The 20241-nt window shown below is 38.0% G+C and overlaps 1 protein-coding gene across 3 annotated transcripts in view; it reads left to right on the top strand.

The window, feature by feature from the left end:
- The first annotated feature begins 3745 nt into the window (after nucleotides 1-3745).
- MTF2 (metal response element binding transcription factor 2) overlaps nucleotides 3746-20241 on the top strand; it is a 62174-nt gene continuing 45678 nt past the window's right edge. Inside the window, exon 1 of one of the 3 annotated variants that reach the window (XM_080800907.1) lies at nucleotides 3746-4209. In XM_080800907.1, the coding sequence (XP_080657033.1) occupies nucleotides 4205-4209 (5 nt within the window). In that variant the 5' untranslated portion in view covers nucleotides 3746-4204. Of the gene's footprint in view, nucleotides 4210-4645; nucleotides 4739-20241 lie in introns of those variants that run through there. The other 2 variants (XM_080800909.1, XM_080800908.1) reach the window with 2 other exon arrangements.

The raw sequence follows: 20241 nt of genomic DNA, 5'->3' as shown, positions 1-20241 counted from the left end.
TTCCAAATTGCAGTGGCTTATTACAACAAAATTTTATTTCCTCCAATTGAGTATGTATATGCAAAAATGTTAGTATAGACCCATACCTCATAGTGTACACAAAAACTAACTCAAATGAATCATAAACTATGTAAGAGCAAACCTATAAAACTTCTAGAAAAAACACAATAGAAAATGTTTGTGATCTTGGGTTAGGCAGAGAGTTCTAAGATGTAACATCGAAAGCATATGGCATTTAAAAAAAGATAAATTGGATTTATCTTTTGATAAATCCAAAACTTTTGAGCTTCAAAAAACACCATTAAGAAAATGAAAAGACCAGACATAGAGTGGAAGCAAATATTTGCAAATCATGTATCTGGTAAAGGACTTGTATCCAGGATATGTAAAGAGCTTATAACTTGATAATAACTGGACAAACAGTCCAGTTAAAAAATGGGTAAAAGATTTGAGTGTGTGCTTTACCAAAGATATAAGAATAGCAGCTAATAAGCACATGAAAAGATGCTAAATATCATTAGCCATTAGGGAAATAAAAACTGAAACCACAATGAGAAACCAGTTCACTCCACTGGAGACAATAGTTCTTTGATTCTTTGTATAAATAGAAACATAACCAAAAAACAAGATGACATTCATTCAGTATTTATGGAGTAAAGGCTGGAGGGAGGGAGAGAAAGAGATAAGGGGGACTCTGAGTTCTATTAGCAAAAGATGAGAGAGAGTCTGAAAGGAATCTTCCAAGAAGTAGGATAATCATACATTTGACTGGGGAATGGTTTTACTAGGTTGAAGATAGTACAGTTAGGTCATGGTAGAAAGTTAAATAACTTAACCTTCAATTTAAATAAGACAAACAATCAAGTATTGATGAGGATATGGAGAAGTTGAAACCCTCATGCATTGCTTACATGTTATCTCAAAAAGTTAAACATAATATATCATACAACATAACAATTCCATTTCTAGGAGACTATCTAAGAAAAATAAAAACAAGTATCTACACAAAGACTTGTACACAAATTTTCACAGCAGCATTACTGATAATAGCCAAAAATTGGAAATAATTGAAATGTGCATCAACTGGTGAAAGGATAAAGCAAAATATGTTACATTCATGCAATGGAATATTATTCAGCAATATAAAGGGAAGAACTACAGACATGTGGTATAACAGTGATGGACCTCAAAACATTGTGATGAGTGAAACGAGCCAGATCAATAAACTATATATTGTAGGAGTCCATTTATATAAAAAGACTAGAAAGACAAACCTGCGGAGATAGATAACATTGTCTGGGATTGGGAATAGGAACAGTGATTGATTACAAATGGGAAAAAATGGATATTTTTTGGGTGGTAGAAATATTTTAAAACTTACTGTGCTGGTGGTTGCACAACTCTAGTTTCTGCTTATTGTCGTCATTTAGGGACCTGAAGTGACAGATGTTCTATTTTAATACATGGTTCCATTATCACCACAACAGAGGGAAAGGGAATGTGCCTCTGCCCCTTAAAGCTTTTCCTGGGAAATGATACACATCCCTCTCCTCCCATTTTATTGGTAAAAAACGAGATACATGGCCATGCCTACCTTCAAGGATGCAAGAAGTGTAATTGTACTGTGTCTGGAAGAGAGGAGAACCAGAACAGTCCTAACGACTATGATATAAATAAATAACAACAGTAAAGGGTACCGTTTACTCTGACTGGAGTTACTTTGCTTTGATTTCTGAGACACTTGACACTTATTTCTTTTTGAAGTCCTACTCCAAGACTTCTGGGGAAGATGGCAGAAGAGGATCCTAGGCTCACCTTGTCCCACCAATACACCTAGATAATACCCACATCTATGTAAAGTCCTAATCTATTGCATGTTGCTTAGTTGAAATTTCTAAGCCCCCAATTATGGGTACTCTTTATATTATACCGTGACTCCCTCAGTGTCTTCGATACCCTGAGCACCTGGTTTCCTTAAATTAAATTGATGCACTTTTGCACCAGTGTGTTTACATAGAAAAACGACAAGCTCGCTTTCTTTCTTTCTTTCTTTCTTTTTTTAAATAGGCATCATTGCTTCTGTAATGTATAAGGGATTAGAATACTTTCTTGTGGCTAAAGAGGCCAAAAGTTACACCAGTAAATGGGAAACATAAGAAAGCAGATTATAGGGGCGCCTGGGTGGCTCAATGGGTTGGGGCCCCTGCCTTCGGCTCAGGTCATGATCCTAGGGTCCTGGGATTGAGTTCCACATCGGGCTCTCTGCTTCAGCGGAGAGCCTGCTTCCCCCTCTCTGTCTCTGCCTGCCTCTCTGCCTACTTGTGCTGTCTGTCTGTCAAATAAATAAAAAAAAAAAAGAAAAAAAAGCTTCTGCCTTCGGCTCAGTCATGATCCCAGGGTCCTGGGATCCAGCCCTGCATTGGGCTCTCTTCTCAGTGGGGAGCCTGCTTCCCTTCCTCTATCTGCCTGCCTCTCTGCCTACTTGTGATCTCTGTCTGTCAAATAAATAAATAAAAATCTAAAAAAAAAAAGAAAGAAAGAAAGCAGATTATACATTTATAGATGGAAGAATTTTCTAATTACTAGGATTGATGAAATTGAAATGACTGTCTCTGAGCAACTGAACTACTGAAGATGTTTAAGTTGTGGCTTGATGACCCCTTGAGAGAAACACTGAGGAGAATTTAGACCAAATGTTCTCCAGAGTTTATGTTCTATGATTAGGCTTTGCTGCACAGCAAATATATCCATTTGTGTAATATCTTTATTCATTTGTGAACTGTATCTACTTTTTTTAAGTCGAAACTCTTCTCAACCAAAAGTGTTAAGGGCATGGAAGAGGAATTTATGAGAAACTACTTTATAATAGAATTCAGATAAAGTGAAACTTGAAAGGTAGTGGGTAGAGCCTGTATTAAGACAGACTTAAATTCGATTCGAATTATTAGGAGAAGCAAAGGAGTGGGAGGGTATGACTAAAATATTTAAAATGTTGAATGGTTTGGATAGAACAAATACTTATTTGCCAAATCCTGAGATTATGGGCGGGAGAATCGCTTTTGAAATGTGAGCAAAGTGAGTTTAGGCCCAAGACGTACTTCTGAGAGAAAAGAAACCTGTTTTAATTTATCCTTGTATTAATTATCCCTGTTATATAATGAGACAAAAACATAAAATAATTTTAAAATTAAAAAAAATATTTTGACTAAATTATAAACAAAGGTACCCCAGGTGGCTACTAAGGAGTTGGGTTGTAGCTAAGCATGCGCTTCCAGTTTGTCACATGGACTTCCGGTCGGCAGCAGAATATTGGCAGGCTAAGGGTTTGCCCTAATATGAGAAAAGTTCTGTATTCCTAAAATAAATCACTTTGCACGGTATTATTCTCAGATTTCATCAAAATTAGGAATGATTACAAAGCAGGTACACAGAAAAACTTTCACTGTCAAGGAAAAAAAAGTCCGAAAATCTTCTATGCAAGGCGCTCCTGATAAGGAATTTGGGACTGGACAATAATCGCAGAGCAAAATTTAATTCTGACATCCAGGGTCTCCTCGGTGAAGGAAATTCGAACAGCAGGCCTCCAGGTAAAGACAGAAGAAACGTGCTTTATCTAAGATAATGAAAGTAAGTCGGCAAGACCAGATATAGAGAGCACTGTCGCATTTTTCCGGAAATAAAAAATGCACAACGCAGACTGGACACGACACTTTCCTTTATAAGAGAAACAGCAGTAACACAGCATGCGAACAGGAGCGCAGCGATCACTATTGTGTTAGCGCCGGCGGCGGAAGGACTTATACCTACCGCTACGTTAAAGAGTCCTTCTTTGTTCAGCTTCGGCCAGGGACGCAGAGCGCGGTGTTCTTCCGCGCTCGCTGCGCAGTCCCCGCCCCCTCGCTGCCCTGGAGAGCTGCCATTCGGCACCGGAGTCGCTCCGCGCTCCCAGAATGCACCGGCGGTCCGCGGGAAACCAAAATGGCGAAGGGCTGTAAAGAAGTGGGCTGTGTTTGAGGCCGGTGTAAGAAGGCTCACTTTACTCTCAACCCTCGTCCCCAGGACCTCGGTTTGCGCGTGTGCATGTGCGGGGTGCCCGGTGGGGCGGGTGCCCAGTAAGTGCTTGGACTCGCAGGGGAAGCGCCCAAGGGGACGTGATTGGTTGTTTTTTCCTGTATGAAGCGGTTGGCACCACTGAAGTGACCGAATGAGGTGAGAGACCTTGGCCTGGGAACCACGCTCTTCCGGAGGAGGTGGGGGCGGGGGGGGGGGAGGAAGAAAGGAAGCAAGTATAAAGGGAAAGATGGAGGATCGAAGTGGGGGTGGGATCTCCAGTGTGTGTATGTGGGTCCCTTGCATTTGTGTATATGTTGAAAAGGATGGATAGAATGGTGTGGTCATTTAGGTGTTGGATAAAATAGGGAGCGAGCAAGGCATTGGGGAAGTCGGTTGGAGGACCAAGATGAAACGTTGAGACGGGGAAGCTGTGGAGGGGCAGGAAGGAACCTGGGGGCGGGAGACGGTTGGAGGGGCAGGATGAACCTGGTTGATGAGGGGGTGGGGAACCGAGGGGAGGAGCCGTTAGGAAATGCGGACTGAGGGAGACGTGGGGAGCTGAATGAAGGGGCTGCCTGGGACCTTAGGGGGCGCAAAGGGAAGTAGCAGCTTGGAACCGGAGGGTGGTGGAATTGTATGGAATTGGAGTAAGGGGCTGAGTAGAAGGGCAGGATGGAGTACGTGGGTAAGGGAAACACTAAGTGGAGCCTGGAAGCAAACCCTGAAAGCTTTAAAGGGGAGAAAGGGGAGGGAAAATGTGAGATGGGAGAGAGACACCTAATATTTGGAGCGCACAATGAAATCTAACTCATCCCTCCTCGGATGTAGATATGTATTATTCATTTTTACAACTGAGGTAATTACGGTTCAAGGGATTTTAACTGATTTGCCAAGATTTCTTAACATATTTTGGTAGTGCCAGAACTCTTAACTCTGAGTGTGTGTTTTACAATCTGGTGTCTTTGGTTGCTAGAATTTTTTTTTTTGGAAGCAACTAGAGGGAACAGATGGATTTATCGGGGTGATTTGACGAACAGAGAGGGTTCGTGAACAATGGAAAAGGGATATGGAATATTATTCTATTCTTTAAAACATTTAACTTACGTTAAAGTTAGACCCATTTACAAATAAAAATATGCAGACCTAGGTAGGCCTGTGTATAACGTCAGAAAGTACCATATGAGGTCAGTACAGAACTAGAAATATGTAAATAGTGCCTGATTTAATTTGACTCCAGATGCTGCGGTAGTAGTAACTTTCTCCTTCAGCATTGATTCCATGTGACCCTTATAGGTTGCTTACACGCTGGTTTCAATTTCCATGTTTTCATTTTCTCTTGAGAATTCCTTTTTTGTGTTGTTTTGTTTTGGGCAGTAGATTGCAAAGACTGAATCTGAAAGTATTTTATAAGGGTAAAGTAAAATGTACTTACATTCTTAAGTGACCTTTTCAAAGGCTTGAAAATGCTTTACATGGAGCCATTTTGACTAACAGCTTTAGGTGCCCAATAATTTTGGCAAGGAAAGAGTTGATTTTAAATTTCTTAACATAGAACATTTCAGTCTTGATATTTAGAATGTTATTGACACTCCAACCATTTGCAGTTATAGCTTGAGAGGGAATACAAGGTGAAATTGTTTTTGTTTTTCTAGGTTCCTAAATATAAAAGTATATTCGAATTCACATTTTAAGTTTGCTCACCTTCAGGGTTTTTTTTAAGTGCTAAAAATATTCTAAAATATTTGAATTAAAAGTGCACCTGTTTCCTGATGCTGCATATTCATGTTAATGGCATTAACGGAAATCTGTACCTACCTAATCAGGATGAAATACACAATTTTAGAACTAGAAGTATAGAAATCATCCGGTTAAACTTTTTTCTGGATGAAACAAAATATATTTAGTGATCTTTTTAATTATGCTGGTTGCCGCAAAGCTCAGTTTGGAAAGGGATTTTATTCTGTGTATTTTGGTGTGGGTCATAAATTTTTTGATGTCGTTGATTTATAATACACTTTTCATTAGATCCTTGATTGAAAGGGTAATTTGCTTTATTCTTATTTCAGCATAATCCTTATATCTGACTTTAGGAAACTGGTGATATAGTAATAATCTATTTTAACAGATAGGGAAATTTGCCCCTGAGATGTTGTCATGGCCAGTATCTGTAGCTGGGTGGTTCTGGAAGTAAAATTGAACTGCTGTTTTAGTTAGTCTGAACTTCCATGAATAATATTCTTTGGTTGATATTTTTATGCTTTGTTTTCCTTGTTTTTGAGGATTTGTTTATTGCAGTAAAATGCAGTATAACAACCCTAAATTAGAATGTATAAATTTCTGTGTGGGTATTTTTTATGTATTGGTATAGTGCTGTTCAATAGAATTTTCTGCACTGATGGCAGTGTACTGTATCTCCTCTATCCAGTATGGTAGCCAAAGCCGCATGTGGATGTTGAACACTAGACATATAGCTGGTGTGACTGAGAACTGGATTTATAATTCAACTAATTAGAACTAGATTTTAAATGGCCATATGTAGCTAGTGGCTGCTGTATTAGACAGCATAGTATTAGGGGTAATTGCATTTATTTATTAAGAATTGTCATGTCTGGGGTGCCTGGGTGGCTCAGTGGGTTGAGGCTGCTGCCTTCGGCTCAGGTCATGATCCCAGCGTCCTGGGATCGAGCCCTGCATCGGGCTCCCTGCTCAGCAGGGAGCCTGCTTCCTCCCTTCTCTCTCTGCCTGCCTCTCTGCCTACTTGTGATCTGTCTGTCAAATAAATAAATAAAAAAAAAAAATCTTAAAAAAAAAAAAAAAGAATTGTTACGTCTAGGGGTGCCTGGTTGGCTCAGTAGGTTACTCCTCTGCCTTTGGCTCAGGTCATGATCTCAGGGACCTGGGATCGAACCTCCCCCCCCCCCCCCCCCCCCCGCCTGCCTCTCTGCGTACTTGGTGATCTTTCTCTCTTTGTCAAATTAAAAAAAAGTTGTCCCATCTAATAATCATAGAAACCACAGGAACCCAATGGTAAGGAACTATCTTGGAACTAAGGATTGAAATTCTCTTTGTACGTTTTTAAGGTAAAGTATTCTTCATTTTTGCCTCACACCTAGTTTTCTGTCATATCTCTACAAAAGAATAAAGAAGGTAGCAACTTCTCTGATCTTTTATTAATTTTTTTAAGATTTTATTTATTTACTTGCAAGTGAGCATGGTGGGGGGAAGATGCAATGGGGGAATGTGGGGGGAGATGTGACAGAGGGAGAGGGAGAAGCAGACTCCCCACTGAGCACAGAGCCCAACTCAGGGCTCCCTACCAGGATCCTGAACATGACCTGAGCCAAGTCAGAGGCTTAACTGACTGAGCCATCCAGGTGCTCCTTCTCCGATCTTTTAATATATGATTCTGTTTCCTTTGTCAAACAACAACAAAAATGGATGTTAAGAAAGTTAGTTTACATTGTTTTTTTTTTTTTTTAAGATTTTATTTATTTATTTGACAGAGATCACAAGTAGGCAGAGAGGCAGAAAGAGAGAGGGGGAAGCAGGCTCCCTGCCGAGCAGAGAGCCTGATGTGGGGGTCCATCCCAGGACCCTGAGATCATGACCTGAGCCGAAGGCAGAGGCTTAACCTGCTGAGCCACCCAGGCACCCCTACGTTGTTATTTTTAAAAAATTACTTGTTTTTTTAGTACATCAGTTAAACTTTTTATTAAGGAAAATTTAGAAGTCACGTACTAAGTGAACAGAATAGTATAAACTTTTTTGTATCCGTGCTTGTTTCATCTATATCTCTATGCACTCTCCACTCTTCTCCGTTGTTTTTATTTTAAAAAGCTTTTTAAGGTAAAATTTACATATATTAACTGTATAGTTTGTAAATAACTTTACTGAGGTAATTCATCTATCATTTATATGTCTATAACTCACTTGTTTGTACCCTTTTAAGGTACAGTTTACTGATTTTTTTTTTAGTATATTCACAGGGTTGTGCAACCATCACCATTATCTAATTTCAGGACATTTTCATCAGCCCAAAATGAAAATCTGTAACCATTAGCAGTCACTTTTCTATTATTCCCTCCCACTACCCCTGGCAACCTCTAACCAATCTTCTGTGTTTATATTTTGCCTATCCTGGACATTTCATGTAAATGGAACCATATAATATGTGGCCTTTTGTGTCTGGCTTCTTTCACCTAGCATAATGTTTTCAGGTACATCCATGTTATAGCATGTATCATTCCTTTTTATGGCCAAAATATGTTTCTTTGTATGGATATATATTTCATTTTGTTAATCCATTTATCATTTGTTGGGCATTTGGTTGTTTCCACTTTTTGCAGTTAATAGTTTTTTATTTGCAGCGAATGTTCATTTACAGGATTTGTGTGGACATGTGGTTCATTTCTCTTGGGTACATATCTAGGAGTGGAATTGCTGGGTCAGGTGACACCTCTGTATTTAACATTTCAAGAAACTGCTGAACTGTTTTCCAAAGAGCCTGCACCTTTTTGCAGTCTCATCAGCAGCTCTGAGGGTTCCAGTTTCTCTACATCCTTACCAGTACTTGTCTTTTGGTTATAAGCATTCTAGTGGGTGTGCAGTTGTATCTCATTGTGGTTTTGATTTGCATTATCCTGACGACTAGTGATGTTGAGCACCTTTTCCATGTAGTTATTGGCCTTTTTTATACCTTTGGAGAATGGTCTAGTCAGGTCCTTTGCCCATTTAAAAAATTGGATTATTTATGTTTTCATTGTTGAGTTGTAAGCATTGTTTATGTGGTTTGGATAGAAGTCCTTTATCAGATGTGTGGTTTGCAATTTTTTTCTCCTGTTCTTTAAGTTCTTTCACTTGATGATGTCTTGTGATGCACAGAAGGCTTTAATTTTGATGAAGTCTAATTTATCCTTTTTTTTGTTATGCTTTGCTTTTTTTTTTTTTTAAGGTTTTATTTATTTATTTGACAGAGAGCAAAAGCCAGGGGAGCACCAGGCAGAGGGGGGAAGGAGAGGCAGGCTCCCTGCTGAGCAGGGAGCTAGATGTGGATGTGGGGCTTATGCTTTTGATGTCATATCTAAGAAAATGTTGCCTAACACAGGGTAACACAGATTTACTCCTATGTTTTTTCCTAAGAATTACATAATTTTAGGAGTGCCTGGGTGGCTCAGTTGGTTGAGTGTCTGCCTCTGGCTGGGGTCATGATCTGCCAGGATCTTGGGATTGAGCCCTGCATTGGGCTCCCTGCTTGGTGGGGAGCCTGCTTTTCCCTCTCTTCTCTGCCTCTCCCTCCAATTTGTGCTCTCTCTCTCGCTCACTCTATCTCTCAAATAAATAAAATATTTTTAAAAAGAATTATATAATTTTAGCTCTTAAATTTAATCTGTGCCCCATTTTGAGTTAAGTTTTTAAAATATTTATTTATTTGAGAGACAGAGATTACAAGCAATCCGAGAGACAGGCAGGGAGAGAGGTGGAAGCAGGTTCCCTGCTGAGCAGAGAGCCTGATGTGGGGTTCCATCCCAGGACCCTGAGACCATGACCTGAGCCGAAGGCAGAGGCTTTAACCCACTGAGCCACCCAGGCGACCCTTGAGTTAATTTTTGTATGCGGAGTGAAGTAGGTGTCCAGCTTCCTTTTTTTTTTAGGTGCGAATGCCAGTTTCCCTGAACCATTTGTTAAAAAGACTCTTCTTTCCCCTTGTATTGTTTTGACAGTCTTTTCAAAGACCAGTTGAACATGTATGTAAGGATTTGTTTTCAGATTATGAATTTTATTCCACTTATGTGTCCTTATGCCTGCTTAATAATGTCTTGATTACTGTTACTTTGTATTAACTTTTGAAATGGGGAAGTATGAGTCCTTTGGTTTTTTTTTTTTTTTTTTTTTTCAGTGTTATTTGGGTATTCTGGGTTTCTTGTTCTTCTATATGAATCTTAGGAGCAGTCTGTCAATTTTTGCAGAACAGGCACAGCTGGGGTTTTGATAGATATCATAATGAATCTGTAGATTGACTTGGGAAATAATTGCCATCTTAAGAATGTTAACATCCAGAAACATGGGATAATTTCTTTCCAATTATGTAGGTTTTATTTAATTGCTTTCCCTTTGTTGTGTAGTTTTCATTATACAAGCTTTTTTTTTTTTAATTTTTATTTATTTACAGACAGAGATCACAGGTAGGCAGAGAGGCAGGCGGGGGCAGGGGGGCATGCTCCCCACTGAGCAGAGAGCCCGATATGGAGCTCGATCCCAGGAGCTCGATCCCAGGAGCTCGATCCCAGTACCCTGAGATCATGACCCGAGCCGAAGGCAGAGGCTTTAATCTACTGAGCCACCCAGGCACCCCAAGCCTTACATTTTTTTGTTGTCAGATTTATTCCTAAGTATTTTGTTCTTTTTTGGTGCTATTGCAAATGAAACTTTTTCCTTAATTTCATTCAGATTATTCATTGGTAGCATGTAGAAATGCATTTGATTGTTGTATATTAATCTTGTATTCTGCTACTTTGCTGATCTGGTTTATTCTAGCAGGGTTTATGGTGTGTGTGGATTCTGAATCATTCTTTCAGTTTTGTAGCATAGCTTCCTCACAGTGTCAGTTTGGTGTCGTCTTGAGTATTGGTGACAGTATTTCTTAAGCAAATCTATATGAGAATTAAAGTAATTATATAAAAATTGGTGCTGGGCTGTACTGAAGATTTTTCATTAACTGAAGCAGGTCTATTCTTGATTCTCAAATTGGGAAACCAGCTGAACATGTCTGATTTACTATGTACCGCACCTTCTCCCAAAACATTTGGTGTCTGTATGAATAAAAGATGCCTCAGTATTTTCTTTAGTATTTCTCCCCATTGGCTGTGAACACCAATTCTCTATGTTTTGATGCTGGTGCTCTTAGTGTATTCGTATGTATTGGCAATGAGGAGTACTTTACTCCTGCTGTCTGGCTAGTTGGTGATTATTTCACCAGTTATAACAGAGATCTACATTTCATAGAGTTAAAATGTGAAAATTGTCCTTTAGTTAGTGACTTCTCTAGGCAGTAGGACCAACAGTTGGAGCTGTTTAGGTAAAGGAGTAATTAAAGCAGGTTTTCTATACTGCAGATTGAAAGTGCATGGGTTGGTAGCCGAAAGATCAGTTAGGGAAGTATACGGTAATAGTGCAGGCAAAAGCTGAGCTGATAATGACCTGAAATCCTGAAATAAGGTAGTGGTTGTAATAGATTTTTGAGAGGTGATCTTTAAGGAATACTTAGGACTTGGTGAATATTTGTAGGGTCAGGGAAGAGGGAAGAATCAAATAATAGTTTTTAGATTAAGAACTCGTGAGACAGTAATGGCGTTAACTTAGTAGAGGCATTAACTGGAGAAAGAGGAGGAATTTGAAGAAGATGTCAGTTTTGTTAAGGTAAAGGTTCTGGGAGAATCCAGGTTGAGATGTCTAGTGGGAAATTGGCAGTAAGAGTCTGAAGCTTGTGAGACAGGATGGGGCTGGAGATGTAGAAGTTGATAACAGATAAAAATTAAGTGAAGCAGGGTAGTGTCCCGGGATTGAGTCCTGAATAGGCTCCCTACTCATTGGGGAGTCTGCTTCTCCCTCTCCCCTGCTCATGGTCTGTCTCGCTCTCATCCCCCCCCCCAATAAATAATGTCTTTTTTAAACAATTAAGTGAGGCATTAGGAGAACATTAAGACAAGCAGAACATGTAGGACAAAAGAAGGGAACCCTAGATCACTCCCAATGTTAAAGGGTTGGCAGGGGAGGAAGAGTCAGTATGGAAACATCAGAAAGGAGGCAGAAGTCACTTAATATCGGTGATAAAATTCTCAAACCAGAGAAAGTGAATTTCAAGAAAAAGGTCATGACCATCACTTATTACACAAAGATGGAGTATGGTGAGAACTGAAATTAGAGCATTGTCTGGTATTTGGTCATTTGGAGGTCTTTGATGTAATTGTTAAAAGTAATCAGGACAGTCAATTTGTAATGGATTAAGTGGAATGTATTTTTTAAATTTTATTGGTGAAAGAATGAGAAAAATGTAGAAATAATTTGTAAGGACTGTTTTTGTTTTTAATTTGACTTTGGTTATGGCATATTTATATCATGCAAAATTAAGATTTAAAATAAAGCAGGTAATTGATAAAGTGAGATTATTCTCTAATACTGGAGAGAAGAGGTATGTCTTTTTTACAGAAGTGAATTAGGTATATGCTTTTTTGGATAGGTTTAGGGGAAGGATAAGTTGAGGAATTTCATGTTTGTAGCTTCTGTTTTCTCTGAAATAAACCTCTACCTTTGAGTGAAGAAGTTGCATGACCCAGTAGACCTTCCACCAAGTTCCTGTTCTTGAAGGTTTGTACGTAACAAAAGTGATTTTTTAAAAAAGAAAATAACTTTTTGTTGTGCATTAATAACTTTGCATGTATGTTTCAGTATAGCATCTAAGCTTTTTGAAAAATATGTGAGTGTCAACTTTCTCCTGATTTCAAGTTCCCAGAGGCCAGGAGACCAGGTCTTAATAATTTTGAACTTTCAGTTCTCTGAGGAGTGGCCAGCACATGTACCACTTAACTATTCCTGGGAGAGATTTTTGTTTCTTTTTTTTCCTTTAGAATTAGTTTTCTAATACCAAGATGCTCTAAACATACGGGAACAAAATAAACCAATTTTCATTGAGAAAAGAGTGTCATTCCCTCCTGTCCTCAACATTAATCTTTTATGAGTGCTTGAACCCCTCTGTGGACTTTCTGAGGACTTTTTTTTTTAAGATTTTATTTATTTATTTGACAGAGAGAGATCACAAGTAGGCAGAGAGAGAGGGAAGCAGGCTCCCTGCTGAGCAGAGAGCCCGATGTGGGACTCGATCCCAGGACCCCAAGATCATGACCGGAGCCGAAGACAGCGGCTTAACCCACCGAGCCACCCAGGTGCCCCCTTCTGAGGACTTTTTGATAGCAATCCGCACAAATTCTCCATTAGTAGGTAGATAGCATTTTATGCACCTCTGGTTAAGAGCACTTACCTACTGGAAAATGGTCAGCAAATTAAAGGGCAACCTTTGGAATGGAACAAGGTATTTGCAAATGGTATATCTAATGAAGGGTTAGTATTCAAAATCCATAGAGAACTTACTGAACTCAATACCTAAAAAACAAATAATCCAGTTAAGAAATGGGCAGGAGACATGAATAGACATTTTTCCAAAGAAGGACTATGGGATGGCTTACAGACACATGAAAAGATGCTCAACATCATTCATCATCTGGGAAATACAAATCAAAACTACAATGAAATACCACTTCACACCTGTCAGAATGGCTAAAATTAACACTGTAGGAAACAACAGATGTTGGCAAGAGTGGAGAGAAAAGGGAACCCTGTTACACTCCTGGTGGGAATGCAAACTGATGCAGCCACTCTGGAACAGTATGGAGGTTCCTCAAAAAGCTAAAAATAGAACTACTTGAAGATCCAGCAAGTGCACTACTAGGTATTTACCCAGAGGATACAAAAACACTGATTTGAAGGGACACATGCACCCTGATGTTTATAGTAGCATCAGTAATAGCCAGATTATGGAAAGAGCCCAAATGTCCATCAGCTGATGAATGGATAAAGAAGAGGTGGTGGTGTGTGTGTTTGTACACACATAGACAATGGAATATTACTTAGCCATAAGAAAGAATGAAATCTTGCCATATGCAACAATGTGAATGGAGCTAGAGTGTATTTTGTTAAGCAAAATAAGTCAGTCAGTGAAAGACAAAACCACATGATTTCACTCATGAGGAATCCAGGAAACAAAACAGATGAACATAGGAGGAAAAAAATGAGAGAGGTGAACCATAAAACAGACTCTTAGTTATAGAGAACAAACTGAGGGTTGCTGGAGGGGAGGAAGATGGGGGGCACTTGCTGTGATGAGCACTGGGTGTTACTTGTATGTGATTAATCACTAAATTCTAGAAACTAATATACTGTTACGTTAACTAACTAAAATTTAAATAAAAACTTGAAACAAAACAAACAAAAGAGCATTTACCTGTTGCTGAAAATAGACTTATACTAAATTTCAAAATGTTCTCATAATACAGTTTTGGATCCTAACAGCATAACCTGTTAAACATAAAATTTACATCAACAAATATCTGTTGGTTTCCACTCTTGAATACTTGGTACTATATGCTATGGAGAATTCGCTTTCTTATTTGTTCAGCAAATATTATTGAGGACTTCCTATGTGGGACATTGTCTTAGATGCTAGAAATACATTTTTGAACAACATAGCCATTTTCTCTGCCTTTGTGTGGGGTAAGCAGTATTTTGAAGGGGTCACAAACCCACACACAAAACAAGTAAACACACAGCATCATCAGTTTCTTGTTTTTGCTAAAACTGTTTAACCTGACTTTAATCATGAGGAAACAGTAAGACAAATCCAGAATGTGTAGCATGTTACCATTCAGCTTAGAAGTCAGAAGACAGTTGGTTTTAAAAAATACCCTGTTAAAATGAAACAAGGATACAGTTTAGATTAAAGGAAAGAGAAGAGACATGACAAAATACATGTGTGAATTTTGACTGGATCCTAGATTTTGAAAAAAGCTTTAAAGAACATTCTTGTGTCAAATGGAGTATTTGGACTGTACATTAGGCAGTAATATTAATGTTAAATTTTCTGGGTTTGATAATAGTCTTGGGGCTGTATGGGACAAAGTTCATTCAGGGGTACATGCTGGTATTTACAGGTGAAGTGTCATGATGTCTGCGACTTACAGATGAATCAGCAAAAAATGTGTGTGTGTATGGGAGTGAGAGAGAATTGTGTAATATTAATTGGTGAATCTAGGTGAGTATGTTGATGGTTACTTTTTTCTGATTATATTTGGCAATTTTCAAAATAAAGAGTGGAGAAAAATGTAGTTACAGGTTATAATAAGGACTTTAAAGAACAAGAGTTCTCTCAACTATACAGAGAATACTGTAGAGTATAGCTACTTTAAAAGAGTTACTTAGGAGAATCAGCTATGCAAAGAATGCAGAAGTGGGGAAGGAAGTTTTGATAGTAGGCACGGTATGTATGGATGTCTTGGGTGGGAAGGATCTTGGTTTTTGAAGAATTGAAAAAAGTCCTGTATGGTTAGATCTTAAGATGCCAAGATATATTTTACATTAGCTACAAAACTTGTGATGCTGTATTTGTAGCCTTTTCAGCCTAGTAAATATCTTTTAAAAAATTCATTATGGAAAATTTATTTTTAATTAAAAAGTTTAATTAAGTTTTTGTTTTAATTCCAGGATTGTTAACATGCAGTATTTTATTAGTTTCAGCTGTACAATATAGTGAGTCAATAATTTCATGTATCACCTAGTGCTCATCATGACAAGTGCACTCTTTAATCCCTATCACCCGTTTAATCTCCATCACCTATTTAACCCATCCTCCTACCCACCTCCCCTCTGGTAACCATCAGTTCTCTATAATTAAGAGTCTCTTTTCTTGGTTTGTCTCTCTTTCTCTCTCTCTTTTTTCCTTTGCTCATTTGTTTGTTTCTTAAATTTCACAACTGAGTGAAATCATATGGTATTTGTCTTTCTCTGACTGACTGACTTTGCTTATTAGTATTAGACTCTCTAGCTCCATCCATGTCCAGCATAGTAAATATTTTAGAATGTTTTAGTTTTGTTGTTTGAACTATTTATAAAGTCCTTTTGTATTTATCTGCATGCAACTCTTAGGTGCAGAGCTTTGGAAAAATAAACTGCAGACAGATGTCCTTGAGTTTTTGTGTCAAAATCAGGGGCAGCCAGCTATTTCTATCCTAGGAAACTTAACCGAGTTGAGTCATCTCTAGAAATGACTTTCATTACTGATAGACTTAAATTAGGCCAGTAAAAGCCTTGTGGCTAAATATACTATGGACAAGAGTCTTGATAATGGCAATGAATCTTATTTCACCAGTTGCTAAGTCTGACAGTATTTTTGGCTTTGCCACTGTTTTTTATGATTGTTCATAATCGGGATCCCAAATGACAAATACCGAGAATAGCTTTGTCTAAGAGACCGTGTGGCTTGCTAGAGTTTACCATATATTAAGAGTCAAGAGTTTAGGGTTGTAATCAGGCATTATCTGACATTTTTAGAACTTCAAGAGATTGGTTCTACTTCTGAGTTACATCTTTCTTTTTGGTTAAGGGGAATTATCTTCTCCCTTCCTATCTTCTGACTTTGTTATTAGGAGAAAATGAGATGTGAACATTCTTGAGAAAGTTAAACACTATGTAGTAAGGTGATGTTATTTTCAAGCACTTTTAATCTGTCTGCTCTGCTACCCAAGGTCCTGTTCATACTTCTAGGAATTGGAACGTTAAACTCTAGGGCAGAGTTAGTGACTTGAAGTAAGGATACCTCAGTTTTATTATTTCTTCCTCCCTGATCTGAGGACCAAATTCTGCAGGATTATAATGAAAATTTTGCACTTTCCATTCCGTTCATTTTCTCCTGAATTGTTAGTGTAGTTTCATACATGTATTGTAATCAACTTGACCGGTTGTAGATTTGAATATTTGCAGTTATCTATGTTTTTATGTATATTATTGGCATTGTTGGTTTTGGTGTTTTAAATCTGTAGTTACCTGCTATCCATCACATATACAAGATAACTAGTCACCTCACAACTAATATATCATCAAGACTCTGCAAACTGATATCATTAGCTAGTTTTAAATTCTCATTGTGGAGAGGTTTTGTTTTCTATTTGCACAAATAGTTTAGATGACTGTGGATTTTGTGTTGAATAGGCTTAACCAGTTATCTTTTTAATCCAGTACATTCCTGAAATCTGATACTGTCTCTGAGTGGTATTTCTGTGCCATTCTGAAAAAACTTGATATGTTATATCTAACAGTATCATTTGTAATTTTTTACAAGTTAAAATATTTTCTGAGACGCCTGGGTGGCTCAGTTGGTTAAGTGTATATGCCTTTGGCTCAGGTCATGATCAAGGTCCTGGGATGGAGACCCATGGTGGGCTCCCTGCTCAGTGGGGAGTCTGTTTCTCTCTCCCCTTCTTCCCCTGACCCCTGCTCATGTTCTCTTTATCTCTCAAATAAACAAATAAAATCCTTTTAAAAAGTTACAGTCTTATATATTAAACATTTTTGTGATCACAAAAATACTGTATACTTGTTGCAAAAGTCTAAATATACAGAAATGTTCTCTAAAGCTGAAATTTTATCATAGACTTTAAGGTATTTAGATATATTTTCTGTAATTTCATGAAGAGAGCTAAAGCCACACACATTGAAAGTGTAAACATCTTTGTCATTGCCTGACCTATTAGGTGGCTAAACTATTTTTAATTCTAGAGGTCTCAGGCTGAACTTGAGGTCTACGTGGAGACTGCTGGATTGCCTCTACTTTTAGTTTCAATTTTCAAGTGAGATGAAATTAAGTACAATTTTAAAAGACTTTGGCTTTTGATTTCTACATTTAAATACATGAACAAATCTGGAGCTGTGTTTAGTAGAATATATGCATTCATAGGATTCATAGTAGAATATGTGCATTCATATTTGCTTGATGGATAGAGGACTTATTGACTGGTATGTATATTGTTAAGTATAGGCTTTCACTAATTTATTCAAGAGATAAATACTAAGTACCTACTTTGTGACAGACACTAAGAAAAGTTTTAGAGATCTAGTGATAAGCAAAATATTTTCTTTCAGTTGTAATTTGAAATGCAATCAAATGTACATGAAGTCATTTAAGTTATACATTTCTAAAATATTGTTTGATTCAGCTTTTAATGTACATGTTACACAGAAGATTCCGAACTAATCATCAGTGTATGGAAGGAAGAGAGTAGGTTTCTTAGATTATGAATGTTTATAGTTAGGTTATTTATCCTTTAGTTTCAACGATTTCTCCATTTTTGTAGCAACAGCTTGTATTAATGTTCAAATATTTCCCACCCCAAAACCTCCTTTGACGTCCTTAGTGAGCCAAAATTTTAGAAAATGTAAGCTAAACTTATCCTGTTAGTCTTTGCTTCTAAACCCTGTGGTCATAGGTGACTTTGGAATTGTTAACTTCATTAAGCAGTTTATATTACTTATTTTACTTAACCTCTTAGGTACATACTACTGCCTCCTTTTTTTTTTTTTTTTTAAGATTTTATTTATTTATTTGACAGAGATACCGTGAGAGAGGGAACACAAGCACGAGGAGTGGGAGAGGGAGAAGCAGGCTTCCTACCAAACTGGAAGCCTTATGCAGGGCTGGATTCCAGAATTCCAAGACCCTGGGATCATGACCTGAGCCGAAGGCAGATGGCTTACCTGACTGAGCCACCCCCAGGCGCCCCTAACACCTCTTTTTTCTTAGTTTTCTTAGTGGTCCTTCCTTGTTTTGTTTTGTTTTTTAAATGATACTCTTTCCTCTGAATTATCTCGTTTATTTCTGTGGTGACTTCTTCCATCAGAGGATTTTTTTTGCCTGTCGTTCCAGTAAGAGTTTCCACAGATTCTCTGATTTGACTTTCATGAACCAAAACTGTCTTTGGCAGAGTGGAGATAGTGTACTGACATAGGGTTACCAGCTTTTTATTTTGGAAAGTAAGAATGTTTTTAAAAACTACCACTTAACCACCTTCGTTTCACTAAAGAAAAGGTATTAAGAGTGTAAGAAGGGTGTGCTCTCAAAAAAAGAAAAAAGGGTGTGCTCTCAAAATGCTGAACAGCTTAAGTGGATTAATTTAACTCAGTATATTGTCTTTGTTTTTCCTTATGTTGCTGTAGATTGACACAGATTTATGGACTTGATTAAATTTGAAAACCACTGCCATAAAACTGTAGTTTCTTGAGCTGATTCAGGGGGAGGGAGTGGGGAGTTCTTGTGGCCCGATGTTAGGGAAAAACTATAGTTTGTCTTAACATATCAAAGCTTCCCAGGTAGTTATGTGAAAAAGCCCCCTAGTTTATTCAGTGTTAGAGTGCCATTTCACTTAGTAAGTAAATTTTTTTTTAAATTAAAATATTACTTTCTAAGAGTGTGAAACATCAAGCTCTAGTTATAAAATTCTAAAAAGATATGGGTTTTTTAGTGTGTTCCCTCTACTTTTCTCAGAGGCACCTGCTTTTTAACTCTCAGCTGTTTCTTTGTATTTTTTAAGAAATTTTTTTTTTTAAGATTTTTATTTATTTATTTGAAAGAGAGATCACAAGAGTTCACAGAGAGGCAGGCAGAGAGAGGAGGAAGCAGGCTTCCTACTGAGCCAAGAGCCCGATGTTCTATCCTAGGGCCCTGGGATCATGACCCAAGCTGAATGCAGAGGCTTAACCCACTGAGCCACCCAGGCACCCCTGTTTCTTTGTATTTTTAAGTAAGCATTGCATTGTTTGATTCATCAATTTTGGACTTTTTTTCAGTAATATTAGATGAGGAATTTCTCTGATAGCCTCTTCAAGTCTTTTAATACGCTTATATAAAAAATTTCCTTTGTGTGATTATATAAACATTGATAAATTGATTGAATATTAATATGGCAAAGTAATGGGTTAGGGTTAAATGAATTATTGCATGCAGAATTCTTAGAGCAGTACTAAACATTTCTTAGCTGTTTTAGCTATTATTTCTGGGATTACATTTCTTCCATAACTGAATTTAAAATTTGCCTCATTAAAAAATAGAATGTGTTTGGTTTTCTTTGAACACTGAAATCTTCACACATCTCTCCACTGTTCTGTAAAATGTCTTGCAGTGTACTTTTCCACACTGTCTATCTGTCCTGTAATTTATCAGTTACATTTATTTTTCTTAGAGATACTCTCTTGGAGCTCTTCTGGAGTTCTTCTCTAATCTGGACTTGTTCTCTGACTTAACTGCATGATTTAGTCTTGGGGCTTGACTTCACAGTAACCCTGGGAATTCCTTTGTATCTCCCCTGTGTTGATTCCTTTGCATCTCATGTCTGCCTTTCCCCCCCCCCCCCCTTTAAGAGGTTTTATTTATTTATTTGGTGGGGTTGATGGAAAGCACAGAGGGAGAAGCAGACTCCCCACTGTGCAGAGAGCTTGACACAGGGCTCCATTCCAGGACCCTAAGATCATGACCTGAGCCGAAGGCAAATGCTTAACCAACTGAGCCACCCAGGTGCCTCTCATGTCTGCCTT

The sequence above is a fragment of the Martes martes genome (genome assembly GCF_963455335.1).
Source record: "Martes martes genome assembly, chromosome: 4".
In the NCBI taxonomy this organism is placed as follows: Eukaryota; Metazoa; Chordata; class Mammalia; order Carnivora; family Mustelidae; genus Martes; species Martes martes.
Note: the sequence above shows the minus strand (reverse complement) of the source record. Positions and strands in the feature narration are given on the sequence as shown.